At 42.3% G+C, this 22,528-nt stretch overlaps 1 protein-coding gene across 17 annotated transcripts in view; it reads left to right on the top strand.

Moving 5' to 3' along the window:
* The window catches only part of OBSCN (obscurin, cytoskeletal calmodulin and titin-interacting RhoGEF), a 200,245-nt gene that overhangs the window by 87,034 nt on the left and 90,683 nt on the right, over positions 1–22,528 (top strand). For 8 of the 17 annotated variants that reach the window (XM_054190395.1, XM_054190389.1, XM_054190399.1 and 5 more), the window contains 17 exons: positions 593–859; positions 1,938–2,204; positions 3,539–3,802; positions 4,544–4,810; positions 5,615–5,878; positions 9,801–10,064; positions 10,351–10,614; positions 10,918–11,181; positions 11,714–11,977; positions 13,947–14,210; positions 15,576–15,842; positions 16,219–16,482; positions 17,079–17,345; positions 18,340–18,606; positions 19,291–19,557; positions 20,731–20,997; positions 22,190–22,462. In XM_054190395.1, coding sequence (XP_054046370.1) covers positions 593–859; positions 1,938–2,204; positions 3,539–3,802; positions 4,544–4,810; positions 5,615–5,878; positions 9,801–10,064; positions 10,351–10,614; positions 10,918–11,181; positions 11,714–11,977; positions 13,947–14,210; positions 15,576–15,842; positions 16,219–16,482; positions 17,079–17,345; positions 18,340–18,606; positions 19,291–19,557; positions 20,731–20,997; positions 22,190–22,462 — 4,521 coding nt within the window. The remainder of the gene's footprint in view (positions 1–592; positions 860–1,937; positions 2,205–3,538; positions 3,803–4,543; positions 4,811–5,614; positions 5,879–9,800; positions 10,065–10,350; positions 10,615–10,917; positions 11,182–11,713; positions 11,978–13,946; positions 14,211–15,575; positions 15,843–16,218; positions 16,483–17,078; positions 17,346–18,339; positions 18,607–19,290; positions 19,558–20,730; positions 20,998–22,189; positions 22,463–22,528) is intronic. The other 9 variants (XM_054190392.1, XM_054190391.1, XM_054190390.1 and 6 more) reach the window with 9 other exon arrangements.

The raw sequence follows: 22,528 nt of genomic DNA, 5'->3' as shown, positions 1-22,528 counted from the left end.
TTATTGCTCCTAAGAGGAACAAGTTTTCGTCAATGCATGGTGTTACACAAGGACTATCATAATGAAAAATTGCCTTATTCTCCTGCGATTCCCAGCCCTTTGTTACCAATTTTGGCTTAACTCTTCAAAAGCATATACTTATCTCTGCAGAGAGCTGACAGCATGTTTGTAACTGCTCTGGTTTAAGGGGCACTATTTATGAAAATACAGACAGTGCAATGAAGTGGGCACTTCTGTAGAACCATTGTTTTTCTCAAGGGAAACGAAATGCTTTGGGTTTCATGTTGAAATATGGCCTCTAATTTTATCCCTTTGATTTTATGGCGTATAAGATAAAGGATAGCTGGCTTGTCAACTCAGTTTGCAGATAGACAAACTTGTTTTTAAAGGAAGTTTTAAAGTGTGAGGGCAAAAAAAATTGAAACTCAGACTGAAATCTCTTTTGAAATATTAGAGATTGGAACAAAATCCGGGAGTGTGAAGTTCTTGTGGCGTCAGTGACATGCACGTTCAGGGAAATAAGAGAGCGAGTAAATCGTGGGTCAGACTTTCTCAGGTTTGATGCCGTGTCTGTATTGCATTTACTCTGCAGTCCTGCCTGCTCTTTTCACCAAAAACCTGACAGATGAAGAAGCCACAGAAGGTAAAAGTGTCTCCCTGCGCTGTGAGCTGAACAAGGCTGCTGCTAACGTGGAGTGGAAGAAGGGCTTCAAGACCCTCAAATCAAGTGACAAGTATAAAATGAAACGTGAAGGTGTTGTTGCTGAGCTTGTAATCCAAAATCTAGACACGGCGGATGCTGGAAATTATTCCTGTGTGTGCGGAGACCAGCAGACTATGGCAGTTTTAACAGTACATGGTAAAACAAACAAAACAAGACACACACTAAAAGTAACTATCCTGTTTTCTCTGTTCATTTGGACAGACGCCTGGTTACCCTACCATCTCCCTCCCTCTGCCAGACCCTTATCCACGGCCCACTGATGCCAGTGAAGTGCTCCTATTGGTGTCGGTGCAGCTGGGGTATTTGGCACAAGAAGGGTATCAGTGTGCAAGCTCCGAGAAACATGCAGGCAACCCAGATTGTTGCGACTGTTTTAATTGGGGTCCATCATTTTGCTTTTCCCCTTGAAAGTTCTTTTATTAGCCTTGCTATTATGCTCAAGCACAATAAAATGGGTTGCCTCTAAGGGACTATGACTTTTAGGGGTTTTAAGGTTTCATAAAATCCCCAAGGATTAGGTTATTCCCTGGAATCTTACTCCCATACTCCATTCCTGGGACAACGAGGTGCTTTTATATGTATGGGCCAGTTGTTATTGCATTCAGTTACTCTCCTGTGCAAAGCAAGCCCAAACCTTCTAAGGGATGACTGTTCCCAGGGACAATTTTGATTTTTACCGCAACTGATGTGTTGGAAAGGATATATGAGTTCAGGTGAAAATACTTGTTTTCCCGTGTATTGAAATGAGCAATTTCATTTCAAACTGATGTTTAAAATGGAACTCCAATGTTTCATTTTCTTTAATGGGCAATGTCTTTTTGTTTGCTTAAGTATGTGAAAACATAGCAAACATCTTCCCATTATGGTTTAAAACATCATATAAGGAAACCAATTTTTTTTCCAGAAATTTCAAATTAGTATTTATTCTTTTTGCTCGAAATTTCCCAGGAAAAAATTGGATTTTCTTCTTTTGTCTGTATTGATTTGCGACTCTGAGTACATGTAAAATATCTCCACAGATCACTGCAAGCATTGAGTCCTTTTCGGGTGATGGCATTTTTTCCTCATTCTGATTCATGAAGACTATTGAGAATCTATGTCCTTGTATTGATAAATCAGTTCAAGATAAGAGGGAAAAGGAAAATTAAACATCAATGTTTAATTTTAACTCTTTGGAGCATTACATCTCACTGCTCGTATTGCTGTCCTTCAGCTTTGCCTGCGTTTTTCAAGGAAGGATTGAAGAACAGAGAAGCCACAGACGGCACAACAGCCACTCTGCACTGTGAGCTGAGCAAGGTCGGGGTCCCGGTGGAGTGGAAAAGAGGGAACAAGACACTCAAACCCAGTGATAAGTATAGGATGAGACAAGAAGATACCTCTGCAGAGCTGTTGATCCGAGATCTGGAGGTAGAAGATACAGGAGAATATACCTGTGTGTGTGGAGATCAGAAGACCTCAGCTGTCTTGACAGTCCATGGTAAAAAAGTTGTTCAAAAGTTGTTCTCCGTTATGGTAGCAGTATCTCAGGGAGATCCCTTTGCTCTGGGAAGGTCTCTTTCTTGCTTTGATGTTTGGATTCTGCGGCATTTTCTTACTTTGCTGTCCGTGTTTCATGCCATGTCCTGCTGTCTGTCAGTTTGAACTGATGGCTTTATGGCAAAGTAAAGACTTGTGAGAACTTCTCATCTTAGTCTTCACTTTTTAAAAGTGAAAAAGGCATCTGTGTGTAGGGCCAAAAGTGAGCAGACCTCCAGCAGCCAGCTTGTTCTCAGAGGGTTTGTCCTTGTGTCCCACTGATGTCCGTGGATTTTGGTGCTTAACTTGAAGGAATGATCTTTAAAAACGCTGAGCTCAGTTAGTGAGAGGTTTTCCCATTCAGGAAGGGATGACTGCCCTCCTCTTGTGGGGCTGTGATGTATTCTGCTGAGGAAATGGTGCTTTCCAAAAAAACCCCCAAAACATTATTCTGTAGGTCCTGATTTAGGGAGTGGTGAGACAGGTTTTGTTCCTACCTCTGCCGTGGTGAACAGCAACAAGCTTTGGTTGCCCCTCCAGCACAGGCAGTTCTTATATAGTTCGACAGATGAAAGAATAGTTTTTATCTGAGATGTATCTTAAGGGTAAGATGCTTCTAAGGACAGGGGCAAAACTGTGAAGGTAAAACTCTCTTCTCTCAGATTTTCTGCACACTTCTACTTCCTCGTCTTTCCCCAGCTGAAGGTATTTCTGTTCCTCCCCTCCGAGCTGGCACTTTATTCCCTGTGCTCGTTGCTTCCTTTTTACTTTGGTGGCAACACCATAAGGCAACTTGATGAACGCTGCTAGAAAAAAATACTCTGTATGCCTGATATTAGAGCCATTATGTCCTTGGAAATTATGGCTTAAAGGTTCACCTGAAGTTATATTTTTTATTTTTTTTTCTTTCCCTCTCTGAACAAGAAAGATAAATTACGGTGTCAGGGAAGGCAGAGATCTCCAGCTAGCAGCACTATCAGCTGGGGCAATAACTTTCAATCAAAAGTCAGGTCATTAATGTTGAAGATAGATGAATTTAGACTGAAATAGGTAGGGAGGACTACCAGAATCAGCTGGGAATCGATGAGCATGCTGCATAAGTCAACATTAGAGGCAGGTCATGGTGGCAATTATCCTGGTGAGATCCCGCAGTAGTTTTCTAGTGAATGCAGTTTTCAAGACTATATGGTTCGTTCTCCTGTGATAGTGAAGGACTGGCCTCAGGACCAAGTCCTTGTTTCCTCAAGGCCCGGTTAATGGTTTTGATGTACTCTCTGTTTATGTTACGTCCCGTAGCTTTGCCAGCACTGTTCAAAAAAGAACTTGTTGATACGAAAGCCACAGAAAACGGGACGGCTGTACTGCAGTGCGAGCTAACTAAACCCACTCCGGTGGAGTGGAGGAGAGGGCAAAAAGTGCTCAAGCCTAGTGAGAAGTACAAAATGAGGCTGAAGGATACCATTGCTGAGCTGACAATCCATAGCCTGGAGGAACAAGATGCAGGAGATTACACATGCGTGTGCGGAGACAAGACGACTACTGCATCCCTCACAGTGCATGGTAAAATACATAAGTTTAATAAGGATTTTCTGCTTTGTCATCTGTGATCCCATGCAGGATCACAAACTGGCCTTGATCCCATCTGTTATTTTTAAATTGTTATGACAGCTGTATCAACCACTGGGAATATCTTTTACTGAAAGTCCTTCTCTTAGGACCGAGAAATAGCACCATACAGTCTTTTCTGTCCCTGTTCTTTCATGTTAATGGAATTTGGAAGCAGATCCTGAAGACCTCGGTGAAGCTGTAAATAATACTTTCGGTATTTCCATTAATTAATTTCCCTAGGCATATCACTTTCACTTGTTTTTCTTGAATGTAATTGAATGGTGCTCTGTTAAGATAATTGAGAAAGGCAGGTGAAACGATACAGTGCAGCCTGGATTTTTAAATTACATAGTGTTCATTTTAGTTGTTCATCCGATCTTAAGACAGAGCTGTGCCTAGTTCCTTGAAATCTCGGGATCAGTTTTTCGTTCTTATGTCCTAAAATGCCTTTAAAGCATACCTTCCAGTACGTAAATTACGGTTTTACAGCGTTGATTTCCAACCCAGTTGTGACACACTGAATGTGGTGTGTTGCAAAGCATAAGGCAGGGATGCCCCTGAAATGACCGTTTGCCTCTCAGGTACTGTATATTCTAAAACTTTTAGAGATTAAAGAGTTTTAGTCCAGTGGAGCAGTCAAGACATTGTATTTCCTCACTTCTAAAGTGCTCTCTCTTCACCTGTGATCTTCAGCCCTTCCTCCACATTTTAAAAAAGAGTTGAAAAACGTGGAAGCCACAGAAAATGGCACGGCCACTTTCTGCTGTGAACTGAACAAGCCCGCAGCCTCCGTGGAGTGGAGGAAAGGAGACGGAGCCCTGGAGCCAAAGGATAAGTTCATCATGAGATGTGAGGGCACAACTGCTGAGCTGGTGATCCGTGATTTAGATCTGGCAGATGCTGGAGATTACACGTGCTGTTATGGAGATCAGAAAACCACCGCTGCACTAAAAGTGAATGGTAAAAAAAACCAAATCAAAACATATGCATCAAATTAGAGTGGATTATTTTCAAACAGATGTTTTTTTTAACAGCGTAGTAATATCAGCTTTGAAATTGCCAGCCTGTTTCGGATGAATGTGGTTGGACATGGGCATAAATGCCTGAATGCACTGGTCAGTATCAGGCACAGATCAGGTGTTCTTTGCAAAAATTTCAGATATTCGTCTTGGTACTAACTCATTTCTTTGCTCATGTTCAGTAGTAGTTGCTAAAAAAGGAAAATCATATTATTCTGATTGTGGTAGTAAAAACATTACAATCCTAAAGTTGAGAATATTACAAATTGGTGATGAGGTATTTTTGATACAGTTTTCAGTGTTTCGGAATAATTTGACAGTCAAGTTCTGCTAGATCACTATCTGAGGAGAAATCTTGTGGAAAAGTGAGACTGATGCCTCAGACACAGTTTCTTTTACGAGCTTTTTCAGGAATGATTTGCATTGTAATAGAACGTAGACACGCTACTTGGGCTTTATTTTCCATTGTGGTAGGCAATACCCAAAGTAAGGTAGGGCGCAGTCTTGCAGAGTCTGAAGAAGTTGAGAGCGGTGTGGTTCTCCATTTCATGTCATAGACCATACCGTAAAGAAAGGTCTGATATTCATAAGTTGTTTTCCAGCTTTCTAAAGTCACTGTTTTATGGTTCTCAGGGTGGTTATCAATCCCACTTAACTAGGGAAGGCTTTGGTTGACAGGCCACAGCTAAATAGTTACTTGGATAGCTGCCATGGTCATACATTCTGCTCATTTTGCACCCCTCAGCCTTGCCCGCACGCTTCAAGAAAGAGATGAAGAATGAAGAAGCCACAGAAGGTGGAACAGCCACGCTGCAATGTGAGCTATCTAGGGCTGCCTCTGTGGAGTGGAAAAAGAAACACAAAGTGCTCAAATCAAGTGAAAAATATACTATGAGACAGGAAGGTACCACAGCACAACTGCTGATCCATGCTTTAGAAGTCAAGGATGCTGGGGAGTACACCTGTGTGTGTGGAGATGAGAAGACCACTGCAGCACTGACAGTGCATGGTAAAGAAAACAGAAATGAGAAATTGTTGTGTGATGTTTCTCTTGTTTCCTCTGGAAGCCTCAGTACTGACACACAATGAGTTCTTTCTCTAATCTTGCCATCATTAATTCTGTCGTAATGGATTTTCTTGGTTTTTATTGTGACTTTTATCTAATTCTAACTAGAATTGTAGTTCCATTACTGTACTAACATTTTCCCTGTGTTCTTCTCCTTGCTCTTGGTGCACGCTATACTGCTTTGCACCACAACGAAGCCTTAAGGATTCCATGTGCTTGAATTTTTCGTTCTGTTTTACTTACTTTTTACTGGAGGCTAGAGAGATAGAGCAGCAGGAACATTCGTACTTCTTAAAAAGAGCCATTTTGGATTTCAAGTTACATTAGGATTTGCCAGATAATTTTAAATACTGCAAACAAAACTTGATTTAATGCAATTTTTCTATGTAACTCTGACCAAGGATCGTCTAGATTTCTATTCTGGTATTGCAGAATACTCAGCATTATAATTTGAGAGTACTTCACAGTCCTTAGTCAAATTCATCTGCAAACTTTCCTTGGAAGAGAGGGCAACTTTCTTTCCACCATTAACATAGGAGAGTAGGAAGTAGTTTCAGCCACCTTTCTCACCTGGAAATTCAGTAGGTCAATGACTTTGTTTCTTTTTACTGCCTGGTCTTTTTCATCTTGGTATCTAACAATAAAATAAGGATGGTTTCAGTCTTGAACTTCTAATTTAACTGTGGAAAACAGAATTGGAAAAGACCTCTACAAGTCATCTAGTCCATCCTTGAGCCCCAAGTCACCATCACACCTACCTAGCCCCTCTCCAGTGCTGAAGAATTTGCTGTTCCCCTGGACGCTCATTCCATGGCTTAACCATCAATACTGCCAGAAAATTCTTCCTAATTTCAACAGAAGTCTTCCTGAAACTGGCTTAAGGCATTACTTCTTGTCCCATATCCTGTAGAAATAGAGAAATATTTTCCTCTCTGTAAAAGATGTGAAAATTTAGATCACATCTCCTTTCTGTCTTCTCTTTTCTGCACTAAGCACCTTCCATCCTTTCACTCTTTCTTCATAGGTCATGTTTTCTAGACTTCAGCTCATCTTAGTGGCTTTCTGGACCATCTTCAGTTAATCCACATTTTTCTAGAAGCGTGGTGGCCAAGAGCAAACTACCGTGCTCCATCTGAGGCTTTGCCAGACTGGAGTAGGATGGAAGGACTTCATGTGTCTTGTATATGATACTTCGTTTTATATATCTCTATTATAATGTTGGCTTCATTCACACCGGAATTGCATATTTTTGACTTGCATTTGCTCTGAGATGCTTTGTAACCCCAAATCTCTTTCTGCTGATTTGCTGCCTACTGTTCCCCATCTTGTATTTGTGTTGTTGATTGCTCCTAAATATAGTATTTTGCACCAGCTTTTGATGAATTGTAGCCTATTTTTTCACCACAGTTTCATCAAGATCTGTATATCCTAATCCTGTCTAACACGGTGCTTTCAGCTTCTCTCCCTTCCTGGCTTGAGATCATCTGCAAAGTTAATGACTACTCTGCATTTCATTGTCCAAGTCACTGGAGAAAATGCTAAATAATACTGGACTCCAGAGTACTGAGGAACTCTGCTTAACTTATTCTTTCATTGTGATTGTAAATCACAGTTGAATACTCATTCTTCACCTGTGGTTTTCAAACTGGTGGTGCTTTCTACTGTAGTTCCACCTATACCTAAGTCAGGGTAAGAGCTTTACTAAAATAAAAGTGTACAGCATATACTATGTCTTTCTAAACTATGACAAGGAAAATTACACTGGTCCACTCCTTCATCAAGAGAAAAGCTCTTGGCAAGTCCAAGTGTATTACGACAATATTTTTCAGAGAACTAAAACTAAGTTGAAATGGCCAGAATTCCTTGGATCTTCTCTCTGCTGCCCCCCTCTTCTCCCTTTTTCCAAGACAAGCACTGAATGGGATTCAGCTTGTAGATCAAGGCTGGTGAGTGTTCCTAAGCTCCTGTCATTGTCAGTGGAGATCTAGTCAACACAGTCAATGGAAGACAGGGAGTTATCCAGTTCTTCTTAAGTGCCTGCTTTACATTTTGTCAGCAGGTAGCTCCGTTGACTTTGTCTAGATCTTTCTTGACTGTCCTGAGAGCTTAGAATTTTGGTTTACGTGGTGAGAATGAAATGTGTGTGAGACCTTTTCCACCTGAGAGTTTCCATTTTTTCTATACTTGTGGAACATCACCCATTGTCTTTGATTTCTCCAGTGTAAGTGTTAATGTTGATATTGGTTGAGCCTATGCCTTAAGTATTCCAGGACAAACTTCATCATACCAAGGTGCTTTGAGAATATTCAGTTTATTTAAGTGTTCTCTAGTCCTTTTTTTTTCTTTTTTTCTTACCCTACCCAAAATTCCTATTATTTTCTTAGCTATCATTAACTTGTAATATTAAAGAAGAAGAAATTAAACACTTCAGCTCTCCCCATGTTACGTACCATCAACTTACATTCCTGAAACCTGGTAGACCAACTTCTCCCTTGTTGGTTTGCTTCCTTCTAATCTACCTTCAGAATGTCATTGTATTATTTCTGCTTCTTTCTAGTTCACGCTGGCCAGGTTTCCTGGGATTTGCATGCTAATATTCTGATACGGCCAAGAGCCTCAAGTTGAATTGTGAGCAGAGGACATGGAAAACTCCTGGAGTAGTGATCTCATCGCCCAGTTGCTGGATATAAATAGATACAGCATACAGCTGCGTCTGGAGACATTTAAAGTCAGCGTCATTTTGCAGAATTACCTTTCAGCCCCTTTCTTGTTGGTCTCTTTGTCCATGAAGTGACAGAGTCCAGGAATGGGGAACTGCCCTTGACCTTCTTGAGACGTGCAGGGACCCTGGCCTTTCTGGTTTTGCCTCTACATTCTGTAGTATTTCTTTTGTGCTCATCTAAACTCCCTTATTTTATAGGTCTCTTCAGTTTCAGGACATTGAAGAATTTGTGATTTAGTCAGGCTATTCCTGATGATCCTTGGAGTGAGGTAGTCTCTGTAATTATGTCCTTAATATTGTTTCTTCATATTGTTTCTATTAATATTTAATAACCTCTTAAACTACCTTGTCCTGTAAGTTTGCTTCTGCTTGATCATAAGTAACAGTTCTTTAATTACTGAAGCTTGCTTTCCAGCTGCCCACGGAATTTCCCTTTGCTTTTCTCCATCATTACTTATCCTAAAATCCATGAGCTCTCCTTCCTAATGGGTGTATGGCAAATGATCCTCCGCGTCCATATTCTCAGATATTTATTTCTTGCTGGTCAGAGTCAGGAATTGGAGATCCTCCTCTCATGTTCTTTCATATCTATTCTATATCCAAGTGTTTCTCAGCCCATTTCAAAGATGTAGCAGACATTGTCTCATCCTACTGCTCCCGCAGTACGTATTACCACATTACCGTCCAGTCTTATGCCCTGATTTATTCTATTAGTTGTTCCAAAAGGGATGGGGGATCAAGAGGGTCTCTCTGATTCTGCTCTTCAGCCTCATCCTAACTCTCAAGCTAGGTCTGTAGGCATCCTTAACATGTAAGGTAAAACCTTTTCATTTTTTCCTTTAGCTTTTTTTCCTGATCATCGCTCTATCAATTTCCCAGGCTGAATTATACTGACAAAGTTAGTTTTGACCATACATGAAGATTTCCTGTTCCTGCTGTTTATTCTCCGTACATCTCTAAACCTATCAGCAAATTTATGCACTGTAAATCCCTTTTGTGTCTGATACAAATTAGTATCTTCCTTCTGTGAGATGATCCTCCTGTCAACAGCCAGGCATGGATAAATATTGGGAAGCATCAGGTTCATTTTTTTTGGTGGCCAGGAACTGCATGTATGAAAATGTTTGCTCCTTTGTTTCTCAGCCCTTCCTGCTCTCTTCAAAGAAGAGTTAAGAAATGAGGAAGCCACGGAGGGTGAAGTAGTCACTCTGCGCTGTGAGCTGACCAAGACTGCTTCAGTGGAGTGGAAAAAAGGACACACAGTACTCAAACCTAGCGAGAAATACAAAATGAGGCAGAAGGATGTCACTGCAGAACTGGTGATCCATAATCTAGAGGAGAGAGATGCTGGTGATTATACCTGCGTGTGTGGGGAAAAGCAGTCCACAGCTTCCTTAACTGTACACGGTAATAATGAATTTCATCTAGACTCTACATGTTCCTTGTTATCTCTGCATAGTTCCTCTCAGTCTGACTTTGCATGTCATAGTCATGAGAATTAATTTGCATTTTGTGATTTAAGGGAAGAACCTTCATCCAATTTCCTAATACAAATTTTTAGGACCCGATCCCTAAGGTAGACGTGAGATTAGCCAGAGCTCCCCAGTGATGCCCTCACCTTTCCTTCCCCCACCCATGCCCTTCAGGCTGTTTCTGCTGCTTCAGTGTAACCCTCTGTCCGTTGCATCCTCAGCGCTGCCTGCACTCATCAAGGAAGGCCTGAAGGACGAGGAGGTGACAGAAGGCCAAGCAGCCACTCTGCGCTGTGAGCTGACCAAGGTTGCCCAAGTAGAGTGGAGGAAGGGAAGCAGTTTGCTCAAAGTCAGTGACAAATACAAAATGAGACAGGAGGGCACAGTCATGAAGCTCCTTATCCATGATGCAGAATTGAAAGACGCTGGAGAATACACTTGTGTGTGTGGAGAACAGGAGACAACAGCTGCTTTGATAGTGCATGGTAAAAAACCATATACATATATCTGTATTATTGTTTATTTCTCCGTCAGCCCATGGCTATTGGTTGTGTGTTCACCTGTGGCTGAATTTGTTTCTTTAAATTTGTAAGCTCTCTCTAAGTTCTGGTTGCGTCCAGGTGGCTTTTCTTTTCCTGTCTATTGGTTTGTCCAATGCTCCAGAATTATGAGGAAAGGAAACTCCTTCCACCCTAAAATGTTCTCTGCTCCTGTACCACCCCATCCCTCCTATCACCTGAGTGCCACATGTCATTTTTAATGTCCTCTGTCCATTTTGTGACCTTCAGCCTTGCCTGCACTTTTCAAAGAAGAACTGAAGGACCTGCAAGCCATGGAAAGCCAAACAGCCACTCTGCGCTGTGAACTGACCAAGGCTGCGGCTGTGTCGTGGAAGAAAGGAAATAAAATACTTAGGGCAAGTGAAAAATACATCATGCGGCAGGATGATGCCCTTGCTGAGCTGGAAATTTGTGATCTAGAGCTGCAGGATGCGGGAGATTACACCTGTGTGTGTGGAGACCAACACACCACGGCTTCTCTGACAGTGAATGGTAAATTCGTCTTGCAGATGTACATTTGTTTGTTTCTCTGAAACATTCTGTTGCTCTAGGAAGTATTCACCTATCAGCTTTTTCCTAGGAATTAATTTGTGTTTAGGAAAGGAGGATTTCTTGTTCTGACACTTAATTTTGGTCTGATATTCCTGAAAAGTGGCATTTCTCCATGCAGACAAACTGCTATGTTGTAAGTTTAAGGGAATAGCGCCTAGGAAATGCTCCTGGTAGACCAGCTGAGATGTCCTGTCCCCATGGAGGGTGGCCCTGTGATAAATTTGTTAGATTGCATCTTGAATCCACCCAGCCTGTTGTACTTCGACCTGTCAGCTCAGCACTTCTTTTCTTAATGTCGCTACTGGATTTAGTTTTCCAGATCATCGTAGTTGAGTATCGCAGATAACTGCAACTTCAGTGGCCGAAGTTCCTGACTTGGCCAGATTTGAACTTGTTGAGATGTCACGATGCTGATCGCAAATACAGAGGTCTTTTAGTTTAAATACACTATCTATTGGCTTTCCATTCCCAGCCCTGCCAGTGCTTTTCAAGGAAAAACTGAAGAACGAAGAAGTTCAGGAAGGAGCATCAGTCTCTCTGCGTTGTGAATTAACCAAAGCAGCTCCAGTGCAGTGGAAAATAGGGTCCAAAGTGCTCAAAGCAAGTGACAAATATCATATGAGACAGCCTGGCACGACTGCAGAGCTGGTCATTCATGACCTAGAAGTAAAAGATGCTGGAGATTACACGTGTGTTTGTGGTGACCAGAAGACAACAGCAACTTTAACAGTTCATGGTAAAAAGAGCTTATTAAAATTAATAAATAGCTCTATTTATTAGCTCTATTATTAACTCTGAAATTCACCTGTTTCTGCCCTGGGTCAGTAGCTTCTCTTTGGTTTTTCCTCTTTCTCTTCATTCTGTATATAGCTAATTTCTTACTGAGAAAGACTATCTAAAGGGAAATTTTAAGGTCATTATTAATCTGCCTCCATTTAAAAGGAGAAAATGAGATGTTTCTTTTTGCCCAAGTCCCCTTTTCTTGGACATTTACATTTTCCAGCTCTTCCCCACCCTTGTCTCTGTGGTTCACACCAACCACAGTTTTCTCCAAAACACACATGTAAGGTCTGTCAGGGCCCCTGCTCTCCAAGCACTGCTCAAAGGAGAAGTGAAGGTTGGGGTAGCAGAAGGAGGAGGAGATGGTGTTGCTCTGCTGGGTGACCTGGCCACGGCTGCTCCTGGGGGTACCAGATACTTTAAGCAAGTCAGACACGTAGAGTGAGTTGAGTTACCATTTCAGAGCTTGGTACCTCTAACCTAGGTTTGAAGGATGGACCTGCTACTCTGCTCTAGTGAGACCCCACCTGGAGTACTGCATCCAGCTCTGGAGTCCTCAGCACAAGAAGGACATGGACCTGTTGGAATGGGTCCAGCGGGGGGGCACAAAGATGCTCAGAGGGCTGGAGCCCCTCTGCTGTGAGGACAGGCTGAGATAGCTGGGGGTGTTCAGCCTGGAGAAGAGAAGGCTCTGAGGAGACCTTATAGTGGCCTTCCAGTACCTAAAGGGGGCCTACAGGAAGGATGGGGAGGGACTCTTTAGCAGGCAGTGCAATGATAGGACACGGGGTAACGGATTCAAACTGAAAGAGGGTAGATTTAGATTGGATATCAGGAAGAAATTCTTTACTGTGAGGGTGGTGAGGCACTGGAACAGGTTGCCCAGGGAAGTTGTGGTTGCCCCATCCCTGGAGGTGTTCAAGGCCAGGCTGGATGAGGCTTTGAGCAGCCTGGTCTAGTAGGAGGTGTCCCTGCCTAGGGAAGAGGGTTGGAACTACATGATCTTTAAGGTTCCTTCCAACCCAAACCATTCTGTGATGCAGGGGTCTACACACCTGTGTGTGGGGATCAAGACTACCTTCATAGTTACGTATTAAAAAAAACAACACAGCAACATAGATTATCAGCAGTTCTACTCTTCTTTGTCCTACTAGCTCTCAATAAACCAATCCAGAAATAAATCCAGAAATAAATGTTAATAATCTCATTAGCTGATGTTCTGCTCTCCTCTCATTAATGAATATCTGTTTTAATGGAGTAACAGTCCTTGGCTATGAGGAACTCGGTCAAAGAGACCTAGTTCTGTCCCCTCTAGTTTTTTTCCAAGAACTTCTGACTCCCCTCAGGCTTTCTTGTATTCTGTACCCGCTTACAGCAGTTGTGCATAAGGCACATTTCTGGGTAGATGTTAATAATCAATTTTCTTGTAGGTTGTTCTGTCTTTGAGTTATGATTTGCAAAAAGGGGAATAGTAAGAATCTAAAATTCTTATTACATGTAATGGCCCTTCAAACTTCAGTTTAAAACCAGAAGTAGTTTTATTTTGAAATCTGTCTGCTTTCATGTAGATAGGGCTGCAAGTTTTTAGTAGAAACAAAACAGAAAATAACAATACCAGCCTCCGAGAAAGCAAAGGAAAAATAGTGTTATGTGTTAGTGCTGTTGATCCAAAGTCTGGATCTTTCTGTATTGTTCTTTCACCATGAAAAACAACAGACACCCAGGGAACTGATCCCTTATGGTAAGTGAAACCATGTCACACTTGAAGGGTGCTTCCAGAGTTTCTGAACTTGGCTTGTAGCTAAGCAGGTTTATAATAGGCTGAAAAAGAGAGGCATGAGGGGAAATGATCCCAAACGTGACAAAGAAATTAGGATTTTAATTTCGTTTTTCTGATGACTGTTTGTCCATGTCGCATCCTTCAGCTCTGCCACCGCTCTTTAAGGAAGAGCTAAAGAACAAGGAAGCAAAAGAAGGTGGAAAAGTCGCCCTGCACTGTGAGCTCACTAAGGCTGCTCCGGTGGAGTGGCGGAAGGACCAGAGGATTCTCAAAGCCAGTGCAAAATACAAAATGAGGCAGGAAGGGACCGAGGCAGAGCTGGTGATTCATGAAATAGCTGAGGAGGATGCAGGAGACTACACCTGTGTGTGTGGAGAGCACCAGACTACAGCTGTCTTAACAGTACAGGGTAAAAATTATCTTGACCTCCTATTTCCTAATTTCCTATTTCAAAGAAACCTCTGTCCTCTACTATAAGGTGTTCCATTTTCCATGTCTATTTGTTCAACCTTATTAACTGAATTTCCATTCATTTGAAAGTACTCCCTGCCTTTGATGACTTGCCGGCTGTGTATATTGAAAAATACCGGTCTGCATTTTTCTGTGCCATCCTTTTGTCTTTTCCTTTCCTTAAGCGCAAACCTGCTGTCCTTTCATCTTTCCCTTCTGGCATTCCTTTCCTAGCATATAAACCCACTGTTCTTTTGTCTTCCCTTTCCTGCATCTAGTCTCTAAAACACAAATCTGTTTATTCTTTTCCATTCCTTTCTGGCATTCTCAGTATCTACCATTTTCATGTAGTATAGGGTATCAAAAGCAGCATCCAGAATAAGGCTGTGTTAGTTATAATTTCTGCTGTATTGAGTTATGTTTATGTTGGGTTTTGTGCCCATAACCTTTGTCCTAATGCACAAGATAGATTTGCTTTGTGAGACTGATTTTCCAAGCAGGAAAGAATATATTCTATCTTTGACCTCCTTCTGGTCTTACTTTGTTGCAAGAACCAGTTGCTGTGCAAACAAAACTGGCATTTCAGCTTCACGCTGCTGGGCGTGGGAAATGTGCCAAATCAAGGAAGCTAAACTTGTTTTCCAGCCTGGATATTTTAACTTTGCTGCACTATTATGGAGTGAGATGCTAAGTTTGAGATCTGAGATATCCAGCCTTGTTAGACAGGTGGAATATCCCCATTATCCCACCTAGTTAATAGAGGAACGTGTATTAGGGTCACCAAATTTGTTTCAAGGACACAACTTGCAATGGGTACTAGAATTATGTTAAGTGGGGAAAATACATTCTGAGACAAGAAGAATCAGCATCTGGAGTTTTTCTGTGGGGTCAAGAAGAATCTGTGAGCCCTGGCTGTATCTCAAGGAAGAAGGAATGATGATGAGTGTTGTGCCAACACTCAGAGCTCAGCAGGGCTGCTCTGTAAGTAGGAAAAGAGAGTACAAAGGCCTGAAGTTTGTGGAAGACATCAACACATGCATGAGTTAAGGGGCTCAGAGACTATATTCTTAGTTCTTCTTACATGGAAACTGGTAGGAAGCAGGTGTGAATCTCTTGAGGACAGTGCAATTTTGCTAGTAGGAAGCCAGCCTGAAACTGAAGGTTAAGGGTATATTTTCCCTCTAGGACACTTTCTTTCCTCTTTCCTCTTTGTTGCTGATGCTCGCCCTCCCATAACCTTTGCAACTTTCCCCTCTCACTTCCTATTCTCACCTATCCCTGGACCTATCTTAAATTTTTAATGGTTTTTACCTGCATCCTTCAGCTGTGCCTCCATTTTTCCAAGAAGAAATGACCAGCAAGGAAGCAATAGAAGGTGGAATGGCCACTTTGCACTGCGAGCTCAGCAAGGCATCTGCCCATGTTCAGTGGAAGAAGGGCCATCGCATCCTCACCTCGGACAAAAAGTACAGCATGAGACAGGAAGGCTGTGTTGTGGAGCTGGTAGTTCAAGATTTAGACTTGAACGATGCTGGAGATTATACCTGTGTGTGTGGAGACAAGACCACCACAGCGGCTTTAACAGTGCATGGTAAAGTAATCCTTGGAACTAAGGTCCTCCAAACCTTAGACCTGCTCAAGTCTCTGTTGCTATGGTCTGTTCCCATTCCTGTTCTGTTTGCTTGTTTTTTTGTGTTCCCTTGGAATTTGCTCATGTTCTTCCTCCTTCTGTTACAATTGGGAAAAAGAGCTGTCTGTTGGTGTGTGTCCTCCTCAGCTGTGCTGGTCCTTCTCGCTTTCCTTGCCCTGATGCAGAGTCCAGGGAAGTCGGGGGAGACTTTTTCCATTGGGTTCCACTGACCTGGATCAGGGCTCTGTAGTGCACTGCACATCCTTTCCCCTGGACCTCATCTAGCTGCTTTTTTATGAATATTCATGCTCTCTGTGGTAATTCTTTTACTCTTCAGCACTGCCTCCAGAATTCAAAAAAGACCTGAAGGACCTAGAAGCTCTAGAATGTGGGACAGCTGCTCTGCACTGCGAGCTGACTAAACCTGCTGTGGTGGAGTGGAAGAAAGGGCAAGAGTTGCTCAAAGCAAGCAGCAAATATCAAATGAGTCAAGATGGTGCTGTTGCAAAGCTAATTATCAATGAGCTGGATGTGGCGGACACTGGAGATTACACCTGTGTGTGTGGAGATCAGCAGACAACTGCCACTTTGACAGTCAATGGTAAAAAAATAAAAAATAAAAAAAAAAGAGGGGAAAAGGTTATAATATATTCTGAAAATAAAAGCTGTATTTTAGGGTAATTTATGGAGAAGACTAGCCTATGATTCCTAAGGAAGGCGGCAGAACAGCATGGTCTATGCAGCCTAATAGAGTGACCAGGTAGAAAATGGGGAATTGCAATGCAGAACTAAACACATTCCATCAGTACATTGCTTTCAGGATAATTGCAATCTTCCGTGCAAGCAGCCTGCCTTAAGAGGGAATCTGAACTCTTACAACTCCCTGAGGGCCTTCAGAATATCTCCTCTGTGATCAGGGCAACACGTTGGCTACTTTTGTAGTAGGAAAAATATTCTGCCATTTTTAGAACATCGATTAGCTTAAGCTTGTATGTACTTCATGGCAAATGTAACTTCTTGAAATCAATTTCTCCGTGTTCTGCAGACATTCCTATTATGTCTCTGGGGAAATAGCCTTGTACTTTGAGACTTAGAGACATCTTCAAAAAAGCTCTTTTGCTGCTTTCATTTTCTTTCTACTTTCTCTTTCCCAAACCCCAACTGCAGTACGTTGCAAATTATATTTCTATTTTATAGCCCTACCAGCACTTTTTAAACAAGAGCTTCAGAATACTGAAGCAGAAGAAGGTGGTACAGCAATACTGAGGTGTGAGCTTACCAAAGCCAAGGCTCCAGTGGAGTGGAGGAAAGGAGATGTTACTCTCTACCCTGGTTTGAAATATGAGATGAAGCAGCAGGGCTCCACTGCTGAATTGGTCATTTATGACTTAGAACTGGATGATTCAGGAAAGTACACCTGCGACTCTGGACATCAGCAGACAACAGCTGTGGTGACCGTACATGGTAGGCAGAGTACTGACCCTTGGCTCAGCAGAGATGAAGTGAAAGGAACATCTCTCCATGTTCCCTCCAGCCATTTATTTGTTTTGGTGTCCATGCCAACATATGTATTCTACTTGAGCATGACGCATGGTCAAGTTAGAAAGGTTCTGCTTGCAGTACCTGGAGTGATTAATCAGCATCAAAGCAATTAAATGTTGTCAGGACGTCAAAATATGATGAACCCTCCTGCTCTCTGAGGGTGGGGAGTGTGGCTGCGTATGGGAATGGACAACAGAAAATAAACCGGGCAGGCTCATGGTTATTTTGGGTTGTTGATTGCTTCAGTAGGCATAAGGGATGCCTGATTGGGATGATGAGAGATGCAACAATTGGTGGATAAAGGATTTCTGTAACGTGTGAATGTGCTGTATTATTACTTGAGTCTTTGAGACTCGGGTGTAAACACCGAGTGCATTCGTTTTCCTCGGCCCCTTCTACCACCCCGAGCAAAATGTTGCCAGGAATCCAAATTTCCTCTTTCATTTATCACTCTGTCATCATTCGTTACTGTATTGTGTTGTCTTGTATTTTGAATGTGAACTTGATCTTTTGTATGCTGATAGAAGCTTTATTTGGGGGAAAAATACTCTTAGCTTAATACTGCAAACTCACAGACCTCCATTAAGGAGCAAGGGTCTGTGTCCCACTGTGTCCCAACAGTCTTTGACTAAAGTGTCCCTAGTTGGTTGGCATGGACAAACTTCTAGAGGGAATGTCTGACTCCTTCAGACCACAAACCATGCCATTCTGTCAACTACTCTCTAAGACCAGCTCTCACCGTCTGTCCCCAGCTCTTGGTTCACGTAATGGCTCAAGAAATGTGCTACCAAGACCGAGTGTTGCAGCCCAAGGATTGTGGAATCGTTAGAATAGGCCATTTCTGAAGAATGATGGTAGGATTGGGTCCTTTCTGGACTAAAACCCTCTGAAAACATTTCCTTCTATAACTTTGCAGCACTGCCTGTCACATTTAAGCAACCCCTTCAAAATAAGGAATCAGAGGAAGGAAGTACAGCTACACTCTGCTGTGAGCTGTCAAAACCCAATGCTGCAGTGGAATGGAGGAAAGGAGGAGTGGGGCTGCAGCCCAGCCAGAAGTATGAAATGAGGCAGAGGGAATGCTGGGTAGAACTCTTAATACATAATCTCAAATTAGAAGATACGGGAGAATACAGCTGTGATACTGGGGAGCAGGAAACCAAGGCATCTTTAAATGTGAAAGGTAGGTGGTGCCAGCTGACTCCTAAATCCAACATGCAAAGCAACCGTTTGAATACGAATATTTTGAAGTACGTGATTTTTTTTTCCCTATAAGTATTTTCCTTTTCATCTGATACACTAGGATTATTTTTGTGATTTTTCTTAAATGAGAATGGAAGAGGATGATACTTTGTTCTTCCAGTGCTGCATTTGAGTCTTGGGTTCTCAGAAGAAATACTTTCTAGCTATATGGCTGGGGAGAAATTAAAGAGAGAGCAATGCTTTAGTATAACATCTGGACACTTCACATGATATGTAGCTTAAAGATTTTCTTCCAAATCCTGGAAGAACACTGGCAACGACATATCAGTCAAGGCTGCCATGGAGTTTTCAACTTCTTCATTCTTGAAATCTTTGTTAGATCAACTGAAGGATAAATTCATTCAAAGAATTCAACCCTGGGAAGGATTTGAATCAAGTAATAAAGAAAATAAATGTTATAAGTGCTGATGGCTGCTTCTAATGCAGCAAGATCTCCTCATGTCTCCAGGCAAATTGGAAAACGGATCCTGCTCAGGAATATGGCGCTTGCAAAGCACAGTATCTTGTTTCCCAAAGTTTCAGTCTAACTGTATTAACCAAAACTTGACTCAGGCTTCAATAAAAGCTCCTGTTCCTTCTTTTTTTTTTTTTCTTTTCCCTTTAGCTCTGCCAGTTCTTTTCAAAAAAGAGCTCAAGGACAAGGAGGCGGAAGAAGGAGCTGCCGTGAAATTCCAGTGTGAGCTGACAAAGGATAATGCAACAGTGGAGTGGAGAAAGGGCACAATGGAGCTCTTCCCATGTGCCAAATATGAAATTAAATTAAATGGTTGCACAGCTGAACTCGTGATTCATAATGTAGAACCAGAAGATGCCTCTGATTACACATGTGATACAGGAGACCAGCAGAGCACAGCAGTCCTCAGAGTGAATGGTTAGCATTGCATCAAAAGGGAACGGAGGATAAAAGGGATTTGTGAAATTGTGTGAATGATGTTCTTGTATTCATGGGTGCATAAGACACCCAAAAGTTAAAGAGGAAAGCAGGTGCCCAGTCATAAACCAGAATACAGAAATGTTGATCTTATGGGACAGGCTAAAATGGCTATTTAAGCCTGTAAAGGCAGTGTACAGTGTATTGACCCCTTTCTCTGATACTCATAAAAGCAAGAAACTCTGCATCGTGGAGATTTTCAGATTCTATTAGATCTTTATTTTTGGCACATTACATTCGTTTCTGGCTCAGTTGAATCAATAACTAAGCCTAAGTCACTTACAAAAGCGTTTAAAAAAATTACAATTTTCAATTTTTGTACTGCCTTCCCATGAAGATCCTGAGAACACTGTGTTTAAACAAATGAGGAATAAAGTCTGTGATTAATCACCATCTGTGAAATGTTTGTGGGCATCTCAAACTGTTGGGTGGAACTTGTGGCTTTGATCTAAGCCACAGCCTTTCTAACTACATCCTCTTGGCTGAACCTGACCCACAAGACTGCTTCTGGGTCAACTACGAATGAAAGATCCCTGTGCTTGCTTTACGTGCATCATGATAGGGTTTAGATAGAGGAACCACGAGTGCTGTTTTCACAACTGCTCACATATACACCATGGATATTCCCTTCTTGTTTTCCTTAGTGACAAGCTGGTCCATCTGCCACTTGAATAAACGTAGTCCATTTGTTTGTGCATCATCTGGAAGGGCTCACTGGTGATGGTCTAGGGCCTTGAAAAGCCAGCAGAGAAATCAGAAATGTGTTTAAAGCTTTACATCATTTACGGCGTTGGATGTCATAAATATTTCTATAAAAATGAACAGATTTACATTGTTGGAGTTTCCAATATCCAGAGCAGACGTATAAGAGGTGTAGTGTGGATGCTTTTGACTTTATGGGAAACAAACGTATTTGGGGAAATTTCTGATCCTCTCCATGTCTGGATATAAAGAATATAGTTCTGTTTATAGAGAAAAAAGAGTTGTTATTATCATATAACCACTTAATGCAAATTTGTTCTGCAGCATCAGACCCCAGGTGTCTTGTGCTTAGTTGTGCAGACCTGGCCTTCAAGCTAATGGATCATGTGTTAATTATTTCTCACTCTGCAGCCATCAAACCCCGGCTGAAGCAGCAGCTGAAGAATGAAGAAGCGGAAGCGGGAGGAACAGCCAGGCTGCGTTGTGAGATTTCCATTAGCAAAGCAGAAGTGGAGTGGAGGAAAGATGGAGTCGTCCTTCACTCAAGCTCCAAGTATGAAATGTGGCAAGATGGCACCCTCCGCGAGCTGCGTGTTCACCACCTGGAGCCTAGTGATGCTGGAGAGTATTCCTGCAAGGCTGGAGATGAGACGAGCTCTGCAAAACTGACTGTGAAAGGCAAGACCTGCTTATTGGGGCAAGGGGATTTTCACTTTAGGATGCTAAGATTTTGCAACGTAATTATTACTATTGTGATAACACAGAGCATAGGAAGGGTGTCATTAAAAAAATCTAATGGTCAATGAGCGCATCGAAGCAAAGGTTCACTCGGTGGACAGGAGAGGATAAGGCAGCTGTAATTTGTGACTCATGGCTTGAAATATTTGCTTGACATCATACGCATGTGAGTGAACAGATGGTCCGTCCCCAGCTTCCAGTCACGTGGCAGCTGCATCTGGCCTTCACATTGTTGCAGACAGAGCTTGCTTTCAGGTTGGACCACTAGTGTGGAGCAATCACCGCTAGCATCTCTACAGGCTACTCGATATTACGGATACTCTGTACATTAGCCCAGCTGCACCATTTTTCATGCAGATGGTGACCTCAGCTGTACAAGTATGTACTGTGTTTGCTCAGATGACGATCACACTTCTTCCTCTCTGGTACGCCCCAGCAGATTTGGGGTACAGACAGCTGTTGCCTGGTGCAGGCTGTCTGTATGATCTTTGCACAGATCTGCAGGTGCCCAGCTCTCCTAGAAGCAGGATCCAAGCAAACTGAAGCACAAATAAGTGCTCATGCTAATCCAGTAAGTCCTGCTGAGAGCACAGAGCCACCCAGATCCCCAGACGGTTTGGAGCACCAGCACGGAGTGTATGCAATTCGGCTTGCAAAAAGACAGTAGAAGGGACAAGTATTTAATGTTATTCTGTGAAGATACCTAAAGTGAAAATGTAATAAGTTTCAAAATCCTGAGTTTGACATCTAGCATTCACACCTTATTCACCCAATTACATTTTCAAACATGTAATTTAAAAAAAATAAATCAATACTCAGTATATCTCTGAGAAAGGGCAAGGAATAAAATTACTTACTGAAAGATATTGGCCGTGTTCCCAAGTACACTGAAAGCAGTGAACCAGCAGTGTTTGAAACGTGATTTGAGAAGCTGTGATACCTCTGTCCTTGGAGGTGCTTAAAGCTCAGCTGGACAAGGGGTTGAGCAACCTGCTGTAAACTGGCCCTGCTTTGAGCAGTGGTTGGACCAGATGACCTCCAGAAGTCCCCTCAAACCTATAATATTCAGTATTTCTATGTTTTGGTCCATGTTTTCCCTTTCATGGCTTGACTACTGATGGACTGTTTGCAGAGCCTGACGTGACCATCGTGAGTGGCCTAAAGGACATGGTGGTGTTTGAAGGGGACGACGTCACGTTTCGGTGCCAGGTTTCTCATGAAAACGCAAGGGACGTTGAATGGAAGCTACAGGATGTTGCTCTGCAAAATAATGAAATGAATGAGATCTCAGTGGAAAAAGGAAAGATCCACACCCTGACATTAAGGAAGGTGACTGAGCAGGACATCGGAACCATCACTTTCCGAGTGGGACCCCACACGTCGACGGCAGAGCTCACAGTAAAAGGTAAGGGCGCTCTGTGATGTGGGAAAGGAATAGGATGGGTGAGAACAGGTGACATTTTGCTTATGC

The sequence above is a fragment of the Rissa tridactyla genome, chromosome 2 (genome assembly GCF_028500815.1).
Source record: "Rissa tridactyla isolate bRisTri1 chromosome 2, bRisTri1.patW.cur.20221130, whole genome shotgun sequence".
Lineage (NCBI taxonomy): Eukaryota > Metazoa > Chordata > Aves > Charadriiformes > Laridae > Rissa > Rissa tridactyla.
Note: the sequence above shows the minus strand (reverse complement) of the source record. Positions and strands in the feature narration are given on the sequence as shown.